Below are 24,066 nucleotides of genomic sequence, written 5' to 3'. Positions count from 1 at the left end.
ATGTGAGTGTGAATGTTGTCTGTCTATCTGTGTTGGCCCTGTGATGAGGTGGTGACTTGTCCAGGGTGTACCCCGCCTTCCGCCCAAATGCAGCTGAGATAGGCTCCAGCACCCCCCGCGACCCCAAAAGGGACAAGCGGTAGAAAATGGATGGATGGATGTAATCATAGTAGTATCGACTAGATACGCTATTGTACTTGGTATCATTACAGTGTCAGGTGTAGATCCACCCATGGCATTTGTTAGGAGTGCTATCTTTAGTTAGCGGTGACGCCGGTGAGCTATTGTATCCTCCTAGGGTGTGTAGTGAAGCATGTTTAGCTATTCCTCGTCCTCCAGTGACTTGAAACAATTAATTTTTTTTGTCGCCATGGAGGCCAGGTTTAGTGATTTAGATTTGCTAGTTAGCTGCTGACTAGCAAGTAATGTCTTAAAGCACCTCTTCCTGAGGGTGTTTCAGATTTATAACTTCACCTTTGTCTTTACTTTTTAAGCCAAAATGCGTCCGTTCTCACTTTTCTGTCTACACACTGTGTCTGCTTGTAAGTACTCTGTGTGTGTGTACGCTGCCGAACATGCTCCTCTGCTCGTAAAACCAACAATGTCATGACGACGCGTCAGTGAGCATTCAGTAGAGCACATGTAAACGACATCAGACGTGCACACTGTGGCCACACCTGCATCACACCTGTCCCAAAGCTGACTTAATAGCAAGTTAAATGTTTTATTTTAATAATCAAATGACAGCAGTCATTTTATTTTCTAATATAAGTGATTTGGCCCACTTAAATGAATATAACAAATACAATATTGTATGTCATGAGCTGTGTGCTATAGTGTTTTATGTCGAAGTGGGGGTCCAGCTTTGGAAATAATGTGTACCCCTTTCAGAGATCACATTTACAGTCGTGTTTAAAAGTTTACATACACTTGTAAAGAACATAATGTCATGGCTGTCCTGAGTTTCCAAGAATTTCTACAACTCTTATTTTTTTGTGATAGAGTGAGGGGGGAGCACATACTTGTTGGTCACAAAAAACATTCATGAAGTTTGGTTCTTTTATGAATTTATTATGGGTCTACTGAAAATGTGAGCAAATCTGCTGTGTCAAAAGTATACATACAGCAATGTTAATATTTGCTTACATGTCCCTTGGCAAGTTTCACTGTAATAAGGCGCTTTTGGTAGCATTCCACAAGCTTCTGGCAAGCTTCTGCTTGAATTTTTGACCACTCCTCTTGACAAAATTGGTGCAGTTCAGCTAAATTTGTTGATTTTCTGACATGAACTTGTTTCATATTTTTCTTACAGTGTACGGAAAAATATATAACAATAGATAATTGTGTAATGAAGCAATTTAAAATGTATATATTATTCACCATTACAAGTGGCCCTCTGAGGGCAGCCATAACTGTGACGTGGCCCCCAATGAAAACGAGTTTGACACACCTGCCATAGAAGGACGGTTGATGAAGCGCTGTAGCAGTGGTCATGAGATCACTTCAAACTGACACTAACTCTTATTAGTGTGTGGAGGAGGACATATTGTTGTGCTGCAAACTTTTGTGTGGGGTTGTTTCCTTATTTGTGATTATTCCAAGCTGGTTATCAGATCCAACTCATGTCTTTTTTTTTTATGTGTTGCAGTGGTACTTGAAGTAAATGTGACAGCATGTCATAATTAAGACGTTCAGCTGGATAGCCGTAGTATTTGTCCAGAATCTTAACGGTCCTCCTCGGAACTGGTACCAAAAAATACCGGTACTCTGTATACATCCCTATGTATCAGTAATAATTCTGGGTACTCTCTTTGCAGCACAATGTGATGGTGTTCATCGCTGAACTCTTCTGGTGGTTTGAAACAGTCAAGCCAGAATTTGTCCTTCCCAGAGATCTACAAGAGTCAAAAGACGGTTTGCTCAATTGCTGCATAGGAAAATTCTTCCTGTTTGTACGCAGCCAACCTTTATTTTATAATATTTATCCCTGTAGCTCGAGCCATCGCTCAGCCAAAGGCTTCTCGTCCATCAGTGCCCATCTCCAACGCCACCAAACGCAGCTTCCTGACCAGTCCTGGTGAAAACCAGAGCAGCCCTGAAATCTGTCACAGGTACGCTGTACCATTCCTCATTTGTTAAATTATAAGAAATAATTGCAATTTGTTGTTTTTAGTAGAGGCGGCCCGTCGTTCAGTCCTTCCCACCCACTTTTGCCTTTGCGTCAGAGGCAACAAAAGCATCAAGGAGATGATAGTGCTGGTAAAATCTCATCACATCTACATCCTCTTTATATCACATTTAAGATGAATATTGTTGCCTTCAAGGTCTAAGGAACCGCTCCAACTCCTTGACACAGATGGACAGGCAGGCCCGAAGTTCTGTTGTCGCTTGGCCCGACAAAAGACAGAGGTAAATGTCAAGCATTATACAAAACCAAAAGCAGTGAAGTTTTCACGTTGTGTAAATGGTAAATAAAAAGAGAATATAATGATTTGCAAATCCTTTTCAACTTATATTCAATTTAATAGACTACAAAGACAAGATATTTAATGTTCCAACTGAAAAACTTAATTTTTAAAAACTTAGAATATAATGGCAGCAGCACATTGCAAAAAAGTTGTCACAGGGGCATTGTTACCACTGTGTTACATGGCCTTTCCTTTGAACAACACTCAGTAAAGGTTTGGGAACTGAGGAGACACATTTTTTAAGTGGAATTATTTCCCATTCTTGCTTGATGTACAGCTTAAGTTGTTCAACCGTCTCCCTTCTGCTATTTTAGCCTTCATATTGCGCCAGACATTTTCAATGGGAGACAGGTCTAGACTACAGGCAGACCAGTCTAGTACCCGCACTCTTTTACTATGAAGCCACGCTGTTGTAACACATGGCTTGGCATTGGCTTGTTGAAATAAGCAGGGGCCCATGATTACAACATATGTTGCTCCAAAATCTGTATGTACCTTTCAGCATTAATGGTGCCTTCACAGATGTGTAAGTGTAAGTTACCCATGCCTTGGGCACTAATACACCCCCATACCATCACAGATGCTGCCTTTTACACTTTGCGCCTATAAGTGAAGGGAAGTGAATTATATTTATATAGCGCTTTTCTCTAGTGACTCAAAGCGCTTTACATAGTGAAACCCAATATCTAAGTTACATTTAAACCAATGTGGGTGGAACCGGGAGCAGGTGGGTAAAGTGTCTTGCCCAAGGACACAACGGCAGTGACTAGGATGGCAGAAGCTGGGATCGAACCTGGAACCTTCAAGTTGCTGGCACGGCCACTATACCAACCAAGCTATACCGCCTGTAACAGTCCGTATGGTTCTTTTCCTCTTTGGACCGTAGGACACGACGTCCTCAGTTTCCTAAAAACATTTGAAATGTGGAATCGTCAGACCGCAGAACACTTTTCCACATTGCATCAGTCCATCTTAGATGAGCTCAGACCCAGCGAAGCCGTCGGTGTTTCTGGGTGTTGTTGATAAATGGCTTTCGCTTTGCATAGTAGAGTTTTAAAGGCCTACTGAAACCCACTACTACCGACCACGCAGTCTGATAGTTTATATATCAATGATGAAATCTTACTCAGTGGCCTAGTGGTTAGAGTGTCCGCCCTGAGATCAGTAGGTTGTGAGTTCAAATCCCGGCCGGGTCATACCAAAGACTATAAAAATGGGACCCATTACCTCCCTGCTTGGCACTCAGCATCAAGGGTTGGAATTGGGGGTTAAATCACCAAAAATGATTCCCGGGCGCGGCTACGCTGCTGCCCACTGCTCCCCTCACCTCCCAGTGTGTGTGTGTGACAATCATTGGTACTTTAACTTTAACTTTAACTTAACATTGCAACACATGCCAATACGGCCGGGTTAGATTACTAAAGTGCAATTTTAAATTTTGCCCGAAATATCCTGCTAATAACGTCTCGGTATGATGACGCCTGCGCGTGACGTCACGGATTGTAGAGGACATTTTGGGACAGCATTGTGGCCAGCTATTAAGTCGTCTTGTTTTCATGGCAAAATTCCACAGTATTCTGGACATCTGTGTTGGTGAATCTTTTGCAATTTATTCAATGAACAATGGAGACAGCAAAGAAAAAAGCTGTAGGTGGGAAGCGGTGTATTTCGGCCGGCTGCAGCAACACAAACACGTAGTCGGTGTTTCATTGTTTACATTCCCGAAAGATGACAATCAAGCTTTACCATTGGCCTGTGGAGAACTGGGACAACAGAGACTCTTACCAGGTGGACTTTGAGTTTGATACGCAGACGCGGTACCGTGAGTATGCAACCTGAATGTTGCCATAAGCATTTTGTTTAATTTGTATGTGTAACGCAGTACGCAGCTGCGGCTTCCAAACATTTGATCGCTTGCCCGTACCGTACGTGCGTGCCGCTATGTGCATGTCACGTACGTAACTTTGGGGAAATATATGTGCTGTATGAACTTTGGGGAGGTGAACGGTACTTTGGGCTGTGGGATTGAGTGTGTTGTGCGGGTGTTTGATTTGTATTGGCGGGTTGTATGGACGAGAGGGGGGAGGTGTTTGTTATGCGGGATTCATTTGTGGCATACTAAATATAAGCTTGGTTGTGTTGTGGCTAATAGAGTTTATATATGTCTTGTGTTTATTTACTGTTTTAGTCATTCCCAGCTGAATATCAGGTCCCACCCGCCTCTCACAGCATCTTCCCTATCTGAGTCGCTTCCACTGCCCTCTAGTCCTTCACTCTCACTTTCCTCATCCACAAATCTTTCATCCTCGCTCAAATTAATGGGGAAATCGTCGCTTTCTCGGTCCGAATCGCTCTCGCTGCTGGTGGCCATGATTGTAAACAATGTGCAGATGTGAGGAGCTCCACAACCTGTGACGTCACACGCATATCGTCTGCTACTTCCGGTACAGGCAAAGCTTTTTTATCAGCGACCAAAAGTTGCGAACTTTATCGTAGATGTTATGATAAATAAATGATAAATGGGTTATACTTGTATAGCGCTTTTCTACCTTCAAGGTACTCAAAGCGCTTTGACAGTATTTCCACATTTACCCATTCACACACACATTCACACACTGATGGCGGGAGCTGCCATGCAAGGCGCTAACCAGCAGCCATCAGAGGCAAAGGGTGAAGTGTCTTGCCCAAGGACACAACGGACGTGACTAGGAAGGTAGAAGGTGGGAATTGAACCCCAGTAACCAGCAACACTCCGATTGCTGGCACAGCCACTCTACCAACTTCGCCAAGCCGTCCCTGTGTTCTTTACTAAATCCTTTCATCAAAAATATGGCAATATCGCGAAATGATCAAGTATGACACATAGAATGGACCTGCTATCCCCGTTTAAATAAGAAAATCGCATCAGTAGGCCTTACAGATGTAGTGGAGAACTGTAGTTACTGACAGTGGTTTTCTGAAGTGTTCCTGAGCTCATGTGGTGATATCCTTTATACAATGATGTTGCTTTTTGATGCAGTACCGCTTGAGGGATCCAAGGTCACGGGCATGCTGCTTACGTGCAGTTATTTCTCCAGATTCTCTGAACCTTTAGATGATATTACGGACCATAGATGGTGAAATCCCTAAATTGCTTGCAATAGTTTGTTGAGAAATGTTGTTCTTAAACTTTTCGACAATTTGCTCAGGCATTTGTTGACAAAGTGGTGACCCTCGCCCCATCCTTGTTTGTGAATGACTGAGCATTTCATGGAAGCTGCTTTTATACCCAATCATGGCACCCACCTGTTCCCAATTAGCCTGTTCACCTGTGTGATGTTCCAAATAAGTGTTTGATGAGCATTCCTCAACTTTCTCAGTCTTTTTTGCCACTTGTGCCAGCTTTTTTTAAACATGTTGCAGGCATCAAATTCCAAATGAGTTAATATTTGCAAAAAATAACAAAGTTTCTCAGTGTGAACATTAAATAGCTTGTCTTTGCAGTCTATTCAATTGAATATAAGTTGAAAAGGATTTGCAAATTATTGTATTCTCTTTTTATTTACCATTTACACAACGTGACAACTTTACTGCTTTTGGGTTTTGTAAATCATCACTCTCAAAAAGCTAACAACCAAGAAGTTTGTGTCCTTATCTTACTCGTTGTTTCTCCAGACCAGTGTCCACGCTGAGCCCCTTCATGTGCCAATCAGCCGCAGACAGCGACGCTGACGTTGCCTCTGGCGACAGTGTTAGCTTGGCCCGCTCAATAAGCAAAGACAGCCTAGCGTCCAACGTCATCAACGTCACGCCTAAGCACCTGACTTCTCTCCACCAGCCCTCGCTGGCTCAGATGCGCAGGGTTAATGGTCACAGCCTGTTGGGAAAAGTCAACCTTGACCATGAAGAAGAATCTCTGGTGGCAGTTGCTAGGATGGAGTCTGCTTCCGTGGCAAAGCAGCATGATGGAAGCCAAGCGGCTGCCGGAGTAGAACCTGAGTCAAAGTCCAAACTGGCCCCGGAAGGGTTTTATCTGGAACCGCTGATGCCTGCTGTACTGAAACCAGCTAAAGAGAAGTCTGTGTGTCTAAACAAGGAGCAGGAGAGTGGAGAGGGGCCCTGTCCCCCAGGAAGGGGTGTCTTATGCCAAGGAGATGGATCTCCTTCTGTAGTTACTCGAAAAGCTCCCCTCGCCCTTAACCGAACCTTTACCTCTATGGATGAGGAGGCTATCTTGTTAGAGGAGCCTCCCCAGGTTGAGGCTGGTTTTAGGCCCATTGCCACCAGCAGTGTGGACTCTTCATCGAAGGAGCCCGGTGGCGGCTTCTACCTCCATTCCGACTCTAAAGAGACAACACCTAGCCAAAGCCTTGAAGCAGACTTGGACGACCTGGATGAGGAAGATGAGGATTTGGATGAGGCTCTCACCACAAAAGACCTCGCTTGGCCCAGAAAAGGCTTTATTGAGGACAATGAGGAGGAATCGGCCAAACTCCAGGAGGACATGAATGTCAAAGAGCACGAGGACAAAGACATAAATGGCTGCAGTGGTCGCTCCAGCCCTTGCCTTAGCGCTTACTCCCAGGCCAGTAGTGTGGCCAGCGGAAGTGTGCGCATGACCTCCTTCGCTGAGCGTAAAGCCCAGCAGCAGCGCTTAGGCAGCAACCATGACCTGCGCTCCAGTGCCTCCAGCTCACAAAGGACCACGCCGGATGGATCGGAGAGCAGTGGGCCGTTGGGCTCTTCATGGAGGCTCAAAAGAGACCAGAGTCCCTCGTCGCCTTTGGGAGGTTGCAGTCGTGAGGGTAGCGGCGGTACCAACGTTCTTGCATCCGAAATTATCCAGCTTCGTATGCAATTGGAGGAGAAGCGGCGTGCCATTGAGCATCAGAAGAAAAAGATGGAAGTTCTGTCAGCCCGGCAGAGGCAGAAGCTGGGTAAGGCTGCCTTCCTGCATATAGTGAAGAAAGGTGGCGGTAAGGGCGGTACATTGCCCAGTCCACTTAAAGCTGATCCTTCCAGAGACGAGCTCAAGGGAGAAAAAGTAACATCGGCTAAGGATGATATGTATGTTGATGCCCTGAGAGGGGACAAAGAAGTTGAGGGAACCACGCCCTCTGGTGCCTTAGAAGAAGACAAGAAGGGAAACAATGGCATCTTCCCCCAGGAAGACGAGTTGGACCTCAATGAGTGCAACCGCACCATGGAGCTGCTGCATGAAGCCATTGGCAACATCCAGCAGCAGATGACGCAACTTTCCTTTCAGCAGGAGAAGATGATGAAGCAAAACATGCAGTCTCCTCCTGCTGCTACTCCTCAGTCCCTCACAGCCGACAAAAACGCTGACCCCAAGGCCGGTTTTCACTACGTGGAGCACCTCTCCAGCACCGGCTCCGTTCCCACGAGGAAACCACCCAAACTGAGCTCAGGCCGAAGTGCCAGATCCAAACCGTCTGAGCTGAAAATAAGCAAGGAGCAAAGCCGACACAGCTCCAGGACCTTGACCCCCTCTCAGGGCGGAGCAGAGACACACTCACGGCAGGCAGCTGGGGGCAGATCCCCCAAGAACGAGCAGCCCGACACTCACAGCCCCAGAAACACTGCAGTGGGAGAGATGATTGGCAGAGCAGGCTCTCGGAGTACTGCCTTTAGGCTTCACGACGAGGATAACGTGCGACTACCGACCCGAGTGGACCTGACTGCTCTGCCTCCTCCAGAAGTGTCCTTTGACGGCTGCCTGTCCAGCACCCTGGGAGAGTCACAGCTCAACTCCTCAGACGGCTCGGGGAAAGAGAACAGAGCTTCAGAGGAAGCGCAGCGCAGCAAAGCTCACTTGATCGAGGTGGATATGTCAGGGCTGAAGGACCCCGAAGAAGAGGAGGCTGAATGCGATGGAGAGCAGAAATCAGTCCTGGGCTTCTTCTTCAAGGTACTTGACCATTTTCTTCATGGTACTTTTTACCAACCACAGTTGGAGCTCTAGAATTTCATATCACCTCAGGTCAGACTATTGCCACACAAACCTAGGGGACAGGTTAGATTCATAATCAGGGATTTATGCGCAGAGGTTTTATATTAACCACATTAAAATGTTGTTTGTAGGGATTTTATGATGGGATTAAAAAAATTGAACAAGTCGAGACGTGCATGTGATTCAAAATACTGTTTAGTTTGAGCAAGCGGAAACATTTTGGTTGTCAGCCATGCATTTTTAAATGTAAATGTATTTTGGCCTTGTAACATGCATTGTAGGTCACATTTTGCCTCAAAAGTATTTTTCAATTTGTGGTCACACTTGGATATTGTCAAGTGCAACACAATCAGTCCTCACCGGTGTTTGGCAAATTACTTTTCAAAAGGGATTCATTATAGTTACTCATTAACTTTTCCAAAAAAGTAATTGAATTACGAACAGACTTACTCGCTAATAAATGTAATAAATTACTAGGGAAAGTAATTAATGTGTTACTTAAAAAAAATCGAATATCTAGCACATGCAGTTGATGGATGTTTCATGAGAGCAGAGTGTGTGTCTTTAAAAGGCGGTGCCTGTTGCTCAACGGCGACAGGCCGTATGAATGTGCATTGATATCTGTAGTCTCCTTGTCCACAAACATTGGTATTGTAGGATTGCAAGCTTTGGCACTTCAATCATTGATTTGTTGTTCATTATTACCCTGTAGTAGTAGTAGTGTTTTTGTGTCTGTACTTACATGTTGTGTGTTGTTTGCTGTGTGATGTTGCCTCATTTTTTATACCAAGTGTATTTTAGTGTGGTGCTGGTTGTTGCTTGCATTAGTAAACATATTGAACTGTCTTGTCGACATACAACCACATCAGAAGTGGCGTGCCGCATTACATCAAACGCATCGGTAACGTTCGTTAAAGTATTTTCCTTTTGGCTTCTCATTAGCTCAAAACACATGAAAGAAAACCCTCATAGGAAGGTTTTTCTACTGCTTTAGAATGTATTTTTCTGCTAAACATTGGAAAAGAGCATCTCTAGTTTTGTGTGCACACAAATATAATTTAATATAGACGATAACTGTCTTCCATCCATCCATCCATCTTCTTCCGCTTATCCGAGGTCGGGTCGCGGGGGCAGCAGCCTAAGCAGGGAAACCCAGACTTCCCTCTCCCCAGCCACTTCGTCCAGCTCTTCCCGGGGGATGCAGAGGCGTTCCCAGGCCAGCCGGGAGACATAGTCTTCCCAACGTGTCCTGGGTCTTCCCCGTGGCCTCCCACCGGTCGGACGTGCTCTAAACACCTCCCTAGGGAGGCGTTCGGGTGGCATCCTGACCAGATGCCCGAACCACCTCAACTGGCTCCTCTGTGGAGGAGCAGCGGCTTTACTTTGAGCTCCCCCCGGATGGCAGAGCTTCTCATCCTATCTCTAAGGGAGAGCCCCGCCACCCGGCGGAGGAAACTCATTTTGGCCGCTTGTACCCGTGATCTTGTCCTTTCGGTCATAACCCAAAGCTCATGACCACAGGTGAGGATGGGAACGTAGATCGACCGGTAAATTGAGAGCTTTGCCTTCCGGCTCAGCTCCTTCTTCACCACAACGGATCGATACAGCGTCCGCATTACTGCAGACGCCGCACCGATCCACCTGTCGATCTCACGATCCACTCTTCCCTCACTCGTGAACAAGACTCCAAGGTACTTGAACTCCTCCACTTGGGGCAGGGTCTCCTCCGCAACCCGGAGATGGCACTCCACCCTTTTCCGGGCGAGAACCATGGACTCGGACTTGGAGGTGCTGATTCTCATCCCAGTCGCTTCACACTCAGCTGCGAACCGATCCAGCGAGAGCTGAAGATCCTGGCCCGATGAAGCCATCAGGACCACATCATCTGCAAAAAGCAGATAACTGTCTTACCATGTTTTAATAACGGGGCTGTCAATCAATAAAAACATATTTAATTAGGATTAATAACATTTTGTCCATAGTTAAATTGTCATTATTGTGGATACCAGTTTTTTTCAATCTGAAATACATGTACCATAAACAGATCATAAAGTTTTTAATACTATCACCATTGGACTGGACAATAGGGGTTCTAAAAAAAAAAGAAGACCTATTTACATCCGATATACAATTCTTATCTATTCCAATTTTAAATTGATTCATTATTTTCCGAATCATAGGTCATACATCAGCAGCCAAGAGGAGCTTTTTTGACATGTATTGAAGAGGTTTCATTATCTTTTTTTTAAAATTCCTAATAATATTGAGAACCAGTTTGAATCGAGGATAGACTCTGAATCTAAATATCACCCCAGGAATCGGAATCGAATTGTGAGTTGTTGTAAGATGTTTGCTTGATGCAAATGTTTGTTTGTTAATCATTGTTTTTTTTTAAACATCTGAACACAAAATTAGGGATGGAACGATGTACTTTATTGGCAGAATAAGTATGTTATATAGAGCCAAATTATTTCTATTTGAGTATTTAATATATTTATCTTCTTTTTTATTGTGTAAAAGTTTTTTTTTTTAATGCTGAAGAAAATAATTTGTGTTGGTTGTTGGACGTCGTGCAAATTCACTTCCTGTCATATTTCTTCAAGTAACAATCAATCTCTGTGTTGGAGAGCACAGCCTGTTGGTTTAATGCACACAGTTGAGTAGCTTAGTTGTCAGACAGTAATGTGTTTTATACACGTTTAGATTGGGGAATGTTGTCTTTTAATGGAGAAAGACGTTAACGCCTCTTGTTTTCATGATACCATTTAAGCTAGGTCGCGCTAGCTTGCTATTCCGGTAAATGAGCAGTGTCGCCGGTCCGTGACTTTATTAAAGTGTTATCAATCACAATACTAACCGTGGGAAGTTTTATCGCACATAATCATTATTCCGTTTATTGGTACATCCCTACACAAAATGAAAACAAACTCTCTCTTACAGACATAATATCTGACACTTGCTTACCACTTGTGACACAGACTAATTTTAAAAACAAACCTATAATTGACACCAAAAAGTCTTTGGCTCAGCTGAGTGTGTGGTGGTCTTGGCAGTTACAGGCAGTCTTTAGTTCTCTACAGTGTTGCTTGTTTGCTACATTGAAGCTGTTGTGTGTTGGTTGTAGTAGTCCTATGTGGGTTTTCTGTCTTTTTCGTGGTGGAGCGGGTTTCTGCATTGGCTGACTCTCTGCTTGCTCCGATGATGACTCCATTCACAGCGGCAGTGAATGGAAATACCGTATTTCGATTGCACTTCTGGTTAGATGCTAAACTGCATTTTGTTGCATAGTTCTGAAAAGTTTAATCTAATCTAATTTTGCAGACTATAGAGCACACCGGTATATAAGCCGCACCCACTAAACTTAATAAGGCAAACGTGTTTTTTTATGTATTAGCTGCACCGGACTATAAGCTGCAGATATATACCTTGTGAAATGAGTTTTTTACACAGAAAGATTTTGTAAATGTTTATTTACATATTTTAATTGTTTCCAAACGGTGTCTGTAAAATGGCAGTAAAACGGCTGATCAAAAAACCACTAGGAGGTGTTGTTAGAGAAGAACAAAGCTTGTTTATTAGACTTTATTTTTATTAGCCAAACTGCTTTGTGTTTTATGTTGGATCCAAAAGTAAACACCATGTTTTTTTACATTGCTTGAGGGTTGTTTTTTTTTCAATTCAAAGTTATTACTTTAAAAACCACTCAAGTGACATAGCAATTTTGTTAATGTTTTATTGTGTATAGTTTATTCCTCTACGACATATTTCTGCTCAAACTCTTAATGGATCTGTCCCGATACAACATCTACATGTACATGTACATAACTTCGAAAAAATACCTCTCACTGTAAAAAATAGAGATAAAGGCATCATGTCATTAGAAAAAGATGACACGTTGATATTATTAATGAGCAAAAAGAATATTAGTCTTAAAATATGTGGATAACGTTTGAGTGACATTGCAAATTACACAAAATGTATACTTTTGACCCAGCAGATTTGCTCACATTTTCAGTAGACCCAAAATAAATTCATAAAAAAAGCAAACTTCATGAATGTTTTTTGTGACCAACAAGTATGTGCTCCAATCACTCTATCACAAAAAAAATAAGAGTTGTAGAAATGATTGGAAACTCAAACAGCCATGACATTATGTTCTTTACAAGTGTATGTCAACTTTTGACCACGACTGTAGCTACTGTTTGTTTGTGCGTTTCTGGTCGGTATTTGTGCCTCATCATCAGCTGCATTTTAGCACACCACGCGATCGGCCGAGGGTCACAAATTTGCGTCAACTCGTTAGTATCATGATCAACATCAAAGTTGTTTTAGCGCTGCATGAATCGGTCACACGTGGTCTGTGTGTACAGGACGAGCAGAAAGCAGAGGACGAGCTTGCCAAGAAGAGAGCAGCGTTCCTGCTGAAGCAGCAGAAGAAAGCTGAGGAAGCCCGGCTGCGCAAACAGCAACTGGAAGCAGAATCTGAACTCAAGCGGGACGAGGCCAGGTATGTATTTAAAACCATTGTTCACCATGACATACGTCACGTGTTCACATTATATGTGCTTGATCAATACCAGACAGAAGGCTGAGGAGGACCGCGTGCGTAAAGAGGAAGAGAAGACGCGGCGGGAGCTGATAAAGCAGCAGTACCTCCGCAGGAAGCAGCAGGAGATATTTGAGGAGCAAGGTCTTGTGAAGCCCAAGACACCCAAGCCCAAGCAGAAACACAGACCCAAGTCTGTCTTGAGAGAGGAGTCTTCCAGCGAGAACCACTCAAAGTGCTCTTCTTCCACACGTGAGATTGGCTCATATTTCACCTCAGTGCCTTCCTCTTCTTTTTACGTCCTCGTAACATCTTGCCACCCAACACAAGTAGACACTGACCTCAGGTGGTGTGCACTCTGCCCTACACTAACCACATCTGAGCAGAGTTCCCTCTTAAAACGTTGCATTATAAAGAAATTGAGGCAGAACATAGCACACTACTTGGCTGCATTCAGCAGGGGCGCTATGGAGTCCGCTCCACTATAGTGGTGTAGAAACAGGGTATACGCGGGGTCTTAAAGGCCTACTGAAACCCACTACTACCGACCATGCAGTCTGATAGTTTATATATCAATGATGAAATCTTAACATTGCAACACATGCCAATACGGCGGGGTTAACTTATAAAGTGCAATTTTAAATTTCCCGGGGAACTTCCGGTTGAAAACGTCTATGCATGATGATGTTTGCGCGTGACGTCAATGGTTGAAACGGAAGTATTCGGACACATTGTATCACAATACAAACAGCTCTGTTTTCATCGCAAAATTCCACAGTATTCTGGACATCTGTGTTGATGAATCTTTTGCAATTTGTTTAATGAACAATGGAGACTGCAAAGAAGAAAGCTGTATGTGGGATCGGTGTATTAGCGGCTGGCTGCAGCAGCACAACCAGGAGGACTTTGAGTTGGATAGCAGACGCGCTATCCGACGCTAGCCGCCGACCGCATCGATGATCGGGTGAAGTCCTTCGTCGCGCCGTCGATCGCTGGAACGCAGGTGAGCACAGGTGTTGATGAGCAGATGAGGGCTGGCGTAGGTGGAGCGCTAATGTTTTTATCATAGCTCTGACGAGGTCCCGTAGCTAAGTTAGCTTCAATGGCGTCGTTAGCAACAGCATTGCTAGGCTTCGACAGGCGGCACAGCATTAACCGTGTGGTTACAGGTCCAGTGTTTGGTTCTGTGTCTCCTGATAGTAGTATTGTTGATCTTCTGTCTATCCTCCCAGTCAGAGACTTATTTCTTTTGTTTCTATCTGCATTTAAGCACGATGCTATCACGATAGCTCCGTAGCTAAAGTGCTTCATCGATGTATTGTCGTGGAGATAAAAGTCACTGTGAATGTCCATTTCGCGTTCTCGACTCTCATTTTCAAGAGGATGGTTTAAAATACAAATCCGTGAACCACAATAGAAAAAGGAGAAAGTGTGGAATCCAATGAGCCCTTTTACCTAAGTTACGGTCAGAGCGAAAAAAGATACGTCCTGCACTGCACTCTAGTCCTTCACTCTAACGTTCCTCATTCACAAATCTTTCATCCTCGCTCAGATTAATGGGGTAATCGTCGCTTTCTCTGTCCGAATCGCTCTCGCTGCTGGTGTAAACAATGGGGAAATGTGAGGAGCCCTTCAACCTGCGACGTCACGCTACTTCCGGTACAGGCAAGGCTTTTTTTATCAGCGACCAAAAGTTGCGAACTTTATCGTCGATGTTCTCTACTAAATCCTTTCAGCAAAAATATGGCAATATCGCGAAATGATAAAGTATGACACATAGAATGGATCTGCTATCCCTGTTTAAATAAAAACATTTAATTTCAGTAGGCCTTTAAAAAAAGTCTTAAATTTGACATGTTGAAACCTGCAGAGACCCTGTAATAACTAAAGTTCCTTGGGTGAATAATGTAACCTCACTACACCGGTATGTTTTAGCGCTTTCATGGTGAGTCTACTGACAGATATAAGTAAGAACTTTACACTACTTTATATTAGAAATGGCAACAGTCACTTAGAAATGGCTACAATCACTTTGCTACATTCTGACAGCCGAAAAAAACATTGCCAAAGTTAACAATTTAGCTTTAGCGGAGATGCTAACTGTCCCTTTAACTGACAATACTTTCCTCTACCATCGCTGATTTTGATGAAAACACTTATGAAGCACACCACACCTTTTGACAGAAAACACTTCAATGGCAAATCTGAAAATTGGCTGTTACCATGTTTAGTTAATATTTTTTTTCAACGAGTTTACACTAGAGAAGCTCCTGGTGTATTTAGTTAGTTTAACGATTTTGTTTTCCAATGTGAAAGAGCAGTACATGAATTCATATACTTAAAATTCATTCTGGACCTCTGATTTGACTTTGTGGTTGTATTTTTTGTCTGTATGGATGTGAAATGGTCTTAAATTATTTTCAAGATGGTCTTAAAAAAACTCTAAAGTCTTAAATTTGACATGTTGAAACCTGCAGAGACCCTCTAATAACTAAAGTTCCTTGGGTGAATAATGTAAACTCACTACACCGGTATGTTTTAGCGCTTTCATGGCGAGTCTACTGACAGATATAAGTAAGAACTTTACCCTACTTTATATTAGAAATGGCAACAGTCACTTAGAAATGGCAACAATCACTTTGCTACATTCTGACAGTCGAAAAAAAACATTGCCAAAGTTAACCATTTAGCTTTAGCGGAGATGCTAACTGTCCCTTTCACAGGCAATACTTTCCTCTACCATCGCTGATGTTGATGAAAACACTTACGAAGCACACCGCACCTTTTGACAGAAAACACTTCTATGGCAAATCTGAAAATTGGCGTTACCATGTTAGCTAATATTTTTTTCAATGAGTTTACACTAGAGAAGCTCCTGGTGTATTTAGTCAGAATAACCATTTTGTTTTCCAATGGACCTCTGATTTTACTTTCCTTGTATTTTTTGTCCGTATGGATGTGAAATGGTCTTAAATTATTTTCAAGATGGTCTTAAAAAAAGTCTTAAATTTGACATGTTAATACGTGCAGAGACCCTGTGTAAAATGTATGCTTGTTTTCACAGCGTATTTCTTGAAATGGAAAAGCGGTGCCACTGTTTATCATGGCTAAATTTTGATGGCAGTGATGCCATTTTTTTCACCGTATAATTTACAGTGTTTTAAAGCATATTACTGTAAATGGAAAACAGTGTCACTGTTTTTTACGGTAAAATTCTGCTGGCTGAGTTGGCTTCTTTTTTTTTTACAGCAAAATTTACGGTGGTTTTTACAACATTTTACTGTAAATGTAAAACTGGTACCACTGTTTTTACAGTAAATTTTGGTGACTGTGCTACCAGCTTTTTTTACTGTAAAATTTGGGTGTTTTCCAGTGTATTACTGCAAATGGTAAAACGCTACCAAGTTTTTACGGTACAATTCTGGTGGCTATGCTGGCAGTTTTTTACCGTAAAATTTATGGTGTGTTTTTTACAGCATCCCATCCATCCATCCATTTTCTACCGTTTGTCCCTTTAGGTGTCGCAGGGGGTGCTGGAGCCTATCTACTGTAAATAGAAAAGCGGTGCCATTGTTTTTACCGTAAATTCTGACTGCTGAGCTGTCATTTACTGTCAAATCTATGCTTGTATTTCTGGAAATGGAAAAACGGTGCCACTGTTTATTATGGTTAAATTTTGATGGCAGTGGTGCCAATTTTTTCACCGTATAATTTACAGTGTTTAAAGCATATGGAAAAATGGTATCACTGTTGTTTATGGTAAAATTCTGGTGACTGTGCTGCCAGCTTTTTTACCATAAAATCTACGCTTTGCTTTTGTGTTGTGTTACTGTAAATGGAAAAATGGTGCTATTGTTAAAATTAAAGTATTTATTTTGACAAAGAAAATGTTTGGAATGTATCATAACATAATATTTGTTACATTAGGCCAGGGGTGGCCACACTTTTTTTGCAGGCCAGCTACTTTTCAATTGACCAAGTGGAGGGGATCATTCATATATATAATTTATATTGATTTATTTATGAAAGAGATGTTAAAAAGTTAAATGTGTTTAATGATAATACAAGCATGTTTAACATTCCTTTCTTTCATGAAGACAAGAATATAAGTTGGTATGATTGTGATGACTTGCATTGATTGGAATCAGACAGTAGTGATGATAACGTCCACATTTTCAAATGGAGGAGAAAAAAAGTCCTCCTTTCTGTCCAATACCACATGAAAGTGTCCAGCTTCCATACTCCTTTTTATACACTTTACAAGAAATACATTGACGGAAAACTCAGTAGCTTGCTAGCTTTCTGAGACTCTTATTTTGTTACAGCAGGCAGGATGGAGCAGGGCTTTTATTGTGAAGACAGGAACTGTGCGGTCGGTCTTTAAGCTTTTGATGGGAGGTAAGGTTGAAATAAGTGTTTCTCGCCTTCCTGTCGGTCATTTTTTCTTAATAATAGTGAGCGTCATCTCACAAGACCCTCGGGTGCCGTGAATGTCAATCAAGTGACGTCTTGGTGAAGATTGATGATCGATCATTTTTAGATCATTTTTTTTATGCCTGGCTGGCAATGGACTGACACACCCTCCACCATCGACTGGTAGCTCGCGATCGACCTAATGGGCACCCCTGCATTAGCAGATAATGAAGTTTAAAAGATATGCAATACATGTATTTTTGAATGGATGCATTTAGCAAAAAAAAAAAAAAAAAGTATTTATTTTATACGTTTTTGATGCATAATGTTTCCAGGCTTTTGCGGGTCATATAAAAAGGATGTTTCGTCCCTCTGCCATGAGTTTGACACCTACCTCTTCTAAATGAGTCCTAAAGCACTTCTGTTTTCTTACACAGTGGACAATCTGAGCACAGCCCAGTCAGGATCCAGTCTGTCGCTGGCCTCCGCCGCCACCAACGAAGCTGACAGCGTCAATTCGGGGGGGGCAGGTTCCCACCGGTAAGATGCTCTCCCCTTTATTTTAACACTGCTACGTTCATCTGAGCTGTAAAGCTGCAATCCCTCTACTTGTCTTCAGCTGTGACTCTGTAGAGTCCTTTCCAGGAAGTCGAAACCACAGTCGGGCGGCAGAGCGAGACTGGGACAACGGTTCCACCGCTTCTTCCATCGCGTCCATGGCTGAGTACACCGGTGAGTTGCTCCTCTGCCAGGCCACTTATTGTTCTCTGTTCTCCCCAGTAGAAGTAGGACGTACACAGGAACACATGAGTACAAACTTTGTCCACTGAGGCCCACACACACACACTGACAAATCTAAGAATGCGGAGCCATATTGGTAGTTTCCCACTTTGAAAAAAAACAAAAAACTACAAAATGCAATTTTGGTAAAGATGTCAATGCTAAAGAGCCAAAACTGAACTAAGATGCCGAAGTGATTATTATTAGCTTAGGGGAGCAGCTCCACACTGTGTATGGAAAACATAATTAGCTGTCAAAAATAAATACAGTGCAGGGTTTCCTCCAGATTGCCTTTTTATGTGGCAGGGGGGGCTGACATCATCATTATCATTTTGACTGGCAATGATGCATATAGTTTCTTTAAAAAGGCTAAACAAATGTATATCTAAAAACAAGTCTGTATTATGTATACAGTGTTCCCTCGTTTAACGCTGGGTTACGTTAAAAAAAATACCCGCTTTAAGTGAAACCGTGTAATAGAAGTACTTTCCCCCCCCCTGTTTTTTATGCTTTCGTTCATTATATATTGTTTTTGTTTACACTGTTTTTTTCATAATCAGGATGTTTTTTCCATTTTCTGTGCATGTTTTTTCATTTACAGGTTGTTTTTTTATGTTTTTTTCGTTTACAGTAGTGTACAGTATATGTTTTTACGTTTCTTATATATGTTTTAAGGTTGAAAACCCCTAACCACACGCTTTATTGAGTTTTCTCAGACAGGCAAAAAAAAAAAAAAGGGGTGGGGGGGGGGGGGGGGTGGGGGGGGTGTATGGTATTTATTTTTTTATTTTATTTTGTTTTGTGTCATAAAAAAATACAATCATGTGCGCTTACGGACTGTATACCTGCAGACTGTATTGATCTATATTGATATATAATGTAGGAACCAGAAATAGTAATAACAGAAACAAACAACCCTTTTGTGCGAATAAGTGGGTGAGTATAAATGGGGGAGGGAGGTTTTTTGGTTTGGTGCACTAATTGTAAGTGTATCTTGTGTTTTTTATGTTGTTTGAATAAAAAATATATATTTTTATTTTATTTTTTTATTTCTTGTGCGGCCCGGTACCAATCGATCCACGGACCGGTACCAGGCTTCGGCCCGGTGGTTGGGGACCACTGCTGTACAGGACACATGGCATGAAGAAGATTGATTGGCTAAGGGACTGTAGACCATTGCCAATCAGGACGCAGAACACAATGCGCATTCATACGCTGTAAAGAAAAAAAGAAAAAAAAAAGCATGCGACACTAAAAAATTACACACAAAAAAATCAGTGTAACCACAAGGCCGCGTAAAGTGAACCGTGTTGTAGCAAGGGAACACTGTATTTAAATACAAATCTGTTATTAGTTATTTGAAATAACATGTTTTTTCTTATATTCTTTAATTTTCAATTGTTGCTGCTGACTGTAAAAGGCTGCTCTATATTCTGCCCTCTCTGGATGTTGGAATTTAGTTTGCCAAATATGTAAACAGTCTTTTCAATTAGAGATGAAAAAATAACCTGAGGTGGATTTTTGATATTTTTCACAATGAAGTCACTGTAAAACTAAGTAACTTACATTATATACATACATGAAGTGCACACATGTAGGAATCACGTAGAATAATAATGCAGTTTAGAATCAACAGAAAAAAGCAGTACAATTATACAGGAGGAAGGTTGGCTAGCTTAATGCTAACGTACAATGGACCAGCTCATTGACAGAAAGAAAAACAATCATTCACCCTCACATGCATACCTCTGGACAATTTACACCAGGAGTGTCAAACTCAATTCAGCACAGGGCCCAAAAAGAGGGAAATCTATTTTGAAGTGGTAAAATCATGGCGTGATAACCAAAAAATATAGACAACTTCAGATTGTCTTTTTTGTTTAAAAATAGACCAAGCACATTCTGAAAATGTACAAATCATGTTTTTTTTACACTTATATGTTGAGGTTAATAGTACCGTATTTTCTTTTATTAGGCGCATTGCCGATGAGCGAGTCTATTCAAGTCTATTTTCATACAAAAGGATAAGGTGCATTAAAGGAGTCATATTATTATAATTTTTTTCTAAATGTAAAAGACTTCCTTGTGGTCTACATAACATGTAATGGTGGTTCTTTGGTCAAAATGTTGCATAGATGATGTTTTACAGATCATCTTAAAGTCGCTTTCTGATGCGCCGTTTTGTGGGCGGTCTTATTTACATGGCTCACCTTCGACAGCGTCTTCTCCCCGTCATCGTTGTTGTAGTGGTGTAGCGTGCAAGGACGGGAGTGGAAGAAGTGTCAAAAGATGGAGCTAACTGTTTTAATGACATTCAGACTTTACTTCAATCAATAACGCAGCAGCATCTCCTCATCCGTGGCTCACTAGTGCAACAACAACGCCCGAAATGTGTCCCGACCAGAACTCTCCAATAACTAAAGTTCCTTGGGTGAATAAAGTAAACTCACTATACCGGTATTTTTTAGTGCTTTCATGGTGAGTTTACTGACAGATATAAGTAAGAACTTTACATTACCGTATTTTTCGGATTATAAGTCGCTCCGGAGTATAAGTCGCACCGGCCGAAAATGCATAATAAAGAAGGAAAAAAACATATATATACGTCGCACTCGAGTATCAAATCGCATTTTTGGGGGAAATTTATTTGATAAAATCCAACACCAAGAATAGACATTTGAAAGGCAATTTAAAATAAATAAAGAATAGTGAACAACAGGCTGAATAAGTGTACGTTATATGACGCATAAATAACCAACTGAGAACGTGCCTGGTATGTTAACGTAACATATTATGGTAAGAGTCATTCAAATAACTAACATATAGAACATGCTCCTGATCGCTAAATCCAATGAAATCTTCTTCCTCGTTGTCGCTCCTGGTATGCGCCGCTTCCTTTCTTTCTGCTGCTCGATCGCCGTTTTCTGCTGCATATTTCCCTACGTCCAGCTTGTAATCTGCAGTATATGATTTCCTTTTCGGTGCCATTTTAGTTCAGCCCTTCTCAGTTTTTATAATGTTGAAATAATCCATTTTAATAGCTACGGACAAAGTAGAATGTAGCATCCCATGACCCACAGTGCACTTCTGCCATGACCTGCCCCCGCCGAATTCTTATTGGTTGACGTGTGAGTGACGATTGCTGACATTTGCTCCGTCTCTTACGCGAATGATATACCGGTAAATAATATTATTTGGTATTTTACGGTAATGTGTTAATAATTTCACACATAAGTCGCTCCGGAGTATATGTCGCACCCCCGGCCAAACTATGAAAAAAAACTGCGATTTATAATCCGAAAAATACGGTACTTTATATTAGAAATGGCAACAGTGGAGGATGAATGTCCCATAACAAGAAGATAGAGAAAATGAAGAAGCTTATCCACTACGGTGTCGGTGCGGACTACAAAGGCGGACTTGCGCAATTTTTCAGGACTTATGCAGATCCCAAATACACATCAGTGGGTACCAGAAGGTAAGAAAAGTTGGTTTTGCATAATATTGTGAAACAAAACACCAGATAATGTCTTACCTTATACACACACCATAATAACACTCCTATGTTGAAGCACAGTACAATCCATCAAGCGGTGTGGCTTCATAGCTTACCAAAGTCCTACTAAAACATTTTGATAGATTTTTGAGCGCCGTGTGTAATGTTCTATATTTTCAATGGAAGATATAAAATGTTGGTGTTGTTTACTTGAGTCATATTCCAGTCTACACATACCGCTTATGTGTGACTGCCATCTACTGGTCATACTTATCATTTCACCATGTTCCAAATAAAATTGCTTCGAGGTCAGTAAGCACAACCAAAAATATTCTGTACTTCAGGCGCACCGGGTTATGAGGCGCACTGTCGCGTTTTGAGAAAATGAAAGGATTTTAAGTGCGCCTTATAGTTCGAAAAATACGGTAAATAATAGACTAGATACAGTATATCCAATTATACAATATGTTACTTTAACTTGGTTTTATGTAAGTAAAATGTTTTCATCCATCCATCTTCTTCCGCTTATTTGAGTTGGGGTGGGGGGGCAGCAGCCTAAGCAGATAAGCCAAGACTTCTCTCTCCCCAGCTACTTTGTTCCAGCTCCTCCCGGGGGATCCAGAGGCATCTCGGGTCTTCCCCGTGGCCTCCTACCCGTCTAAAGCTTGGGGGGGCATCCTGACCAGATGCCTGAACCTCCTCATCTGGCTCCTCTCCATGTGGAGGAGCAGCAGCTTTACTCTGACTTTTATTTAGTCGCGGCGGTGCGCCACAATCAATTTAATGCAGTGTCATTAATCGTCAATGACGCTCACATACTTTTCCACGTCAAATCCCTCAATACTGTTGATCTGTCTTCTTCTCCAGGTCCAAAGCTGTTCAAGGAGCCAAGTGCCAAATCAAACAAGCCAATCATCCACAACGCCATCTCACATTGCTGTCTGGCAGGCAAAGTCAACGAGCCGCAGAAGAACCAGATCCTTGAGGTCAGTTCCCTTCCCCCTCTTCCGAGTCTTGCTTCCGCCTCGGTGACCGAGGGTCTTTCCTCCTCAGGAGCTGGAGAAGTGCGAGTCCAATCACATGATGATCCTGTTCCGCGACGGCGGCTGCCAGTTCCGGGCGCTCTACTCCTACTTCCCGGACACGGAGGAGATCCACAAGCTGACGGGCACGGGGCCCAAAAGCATCAGCAAGAAGATGATCGACAAGCTGTACAAGTACAGCTCGGACCGCAAGCAGTTCACCGTCATCCCCGCCAAGACCGTGTCGGTCAGCGTGGATGCGCTGACCATCCACAACCACCTGTGGCAAACCAAGAGGGGCGCGGCAGCCAAGAAAGGAGCAAAATAGCCCCGCCTCCTCCTGTCATCCCAATCATACGCCGCCATCTTGCTATGTCTACCCCAAATTTCCCGCCGCCATGCACGGCTGTGCGTGCATGCGGGTGGCCGTGGCCCCCTGGTGGCAGGCGTTTTACACTACGTATTAATCAGACTGACGGGGGTGCGGATGGCCATGTGACCTGAACAAAAGACGGGATCGAACACAATCTCTTACTGCGCAAAAAAAAGACTGTTGCTTTGTTTTTGCTGACATCAGCATCTGGAGACATGATCACATGGTGGTACTTCCTGTCCAATCGCCTTGCAAAGTGCCCACTGATTGTGTAGCGCCGGGCGTATAGCCTAAGGAAGACACGAACGCCGGTCATTTTAACCATTTTTATTTATCCAAACATCCCTTTTTGTCTCAGGGGTGTCTAACAAGGGAGATCTGTGTTTTGGTTTTGTTTGGGAGTTGAAACGTGCGTTTTTGTCATCACAACAGAGATTCTCTGATGTTTAGAGCATAGTTGTGGCCACAAAGACAGAACAATGGTGCACACACACACACACACGTCATGCAATGTAACCACCGAGCGCCGCCATTAAACAACATTCCTCTTAAGGTTTGACACGCACTGCCATGTTGGTCTGGTCTGTCTCTCAAAGTGCTTCTTCACCCGCCTGTTGGCCTCCATGACAAAGCACCTGTGTCACACCTGCACTTTACTAACGAGGCCCGGGTCTCATACTACTGCAAAAAAGATTGTAAGGGCATTGCTCACCATTTTGTTACACCTTTAGTTTCACCCCCGCCTTATGAGCTCATGTCATCTATTTATTTTCATACGCGTTTGCAAGTGAATAAAAGTCACATTTTTATTTTTATTCTTTACTCTCATGGCTTGTTTCTGTTCATTTGCTTTTTTTTTGCACACCCGCCTTTTTTTTGCATGACAGCTCACCGGCACCCCTAGTGGTTGTTTTGTCTTTTCAGGCCGACACTTGCAAGCTTCCGGACTGTCAACTAGAACAGCCTCCTGTCGCCATGGATACCGCTGCTCTGCCATGACAACTCTTTTTTTGACATC

General features: G+C 42.6%; 1 protein-coding gene across 2 annotated transcripts in view; it reads left to right on the top strand.

The window, feature by feature from the left end:
- camsap1b (calmodulin regulated spectrin-associated protein 1b) overlaps positions 1 to 23,863 on the top strand; it is an 84,817-nt gene extending 60,954 nt beyond the window's left edge. The window contains exons 9-19 of one of the 2 annotated variants that reach the window (XM_062050712.1): positions 1,818 to 1,914; positions 1,994 to 2,111; positions 2,177 to 2,259; positions 2,325 to 2,409; positions 6,123 to 8,376; positions 12,789 to 12,925; positions 12,999 to 13,216; positions 17,815 to 17,917; positions 17,997 to 18,109; positions 22,521 to 22,639; positions 22,707 to 23,863. In XM_062050712.1, the coding sequence (XP_061906696.1) occupies positions 1,818 to 1,914; positions 1,994 to 2,111; positions 2,177 to 2,259; positions 2,325 to 2,409; positions 6,123 to 8,376; positions 12,789 to 12,925; positions 12,999 to 13,216; positions 17,815 to 17,917; positions 17,997 to 18,109; positions 22,521 to 22,639; positions 22,707 to 23,003 (3,624 nt within the window). In that variant the 3' untranslated portion in view covers positions 23,004 to 23,863. Of the gene's footprint in view, positions 1 to 1,817; positions 1,915 to 1,993; positions 2,112 to 2,173; positions 2,260 to 2,324; positions 2,410 to 6,122; positions 8,377 to 12,788; positions 12,926 to 12,998; positions 13,217 to 17,814; positions 17,918 to 17,996; positions 18,110 to 22,520; positions 22,640 to 22,706 lie in introns of both variants that reach the window. The other variant, XM_062050711.1, reaches the window with a different exon arrangement.
- Positions 23,864 to 24,066: the final 203 nt, after the last annotated feature.

This window comes from Entelurus aequoreus, linkage group LG06, assembly GCF_033978785.1.
Source record: "Entelurus aequoreus isolate RoL-2023_Sb linkage group LG06, RoL_Eaeq_v1.1, whole genome shotgun sequence".
In the NCBI taxonomy this organism is placed as follows: domain Eukaryota; kingdom Metazoa; phylum Chordata; class Actinopteri; order Syngnathiformes; family Syngnathidae; genus Entelurus; species Entelurus aequoreus.
The sequence above is the reverse complement of the archived record's forward strand: the minus strand, read 5'-3'. Positions and strand labels throughout refer to the sequence as shown.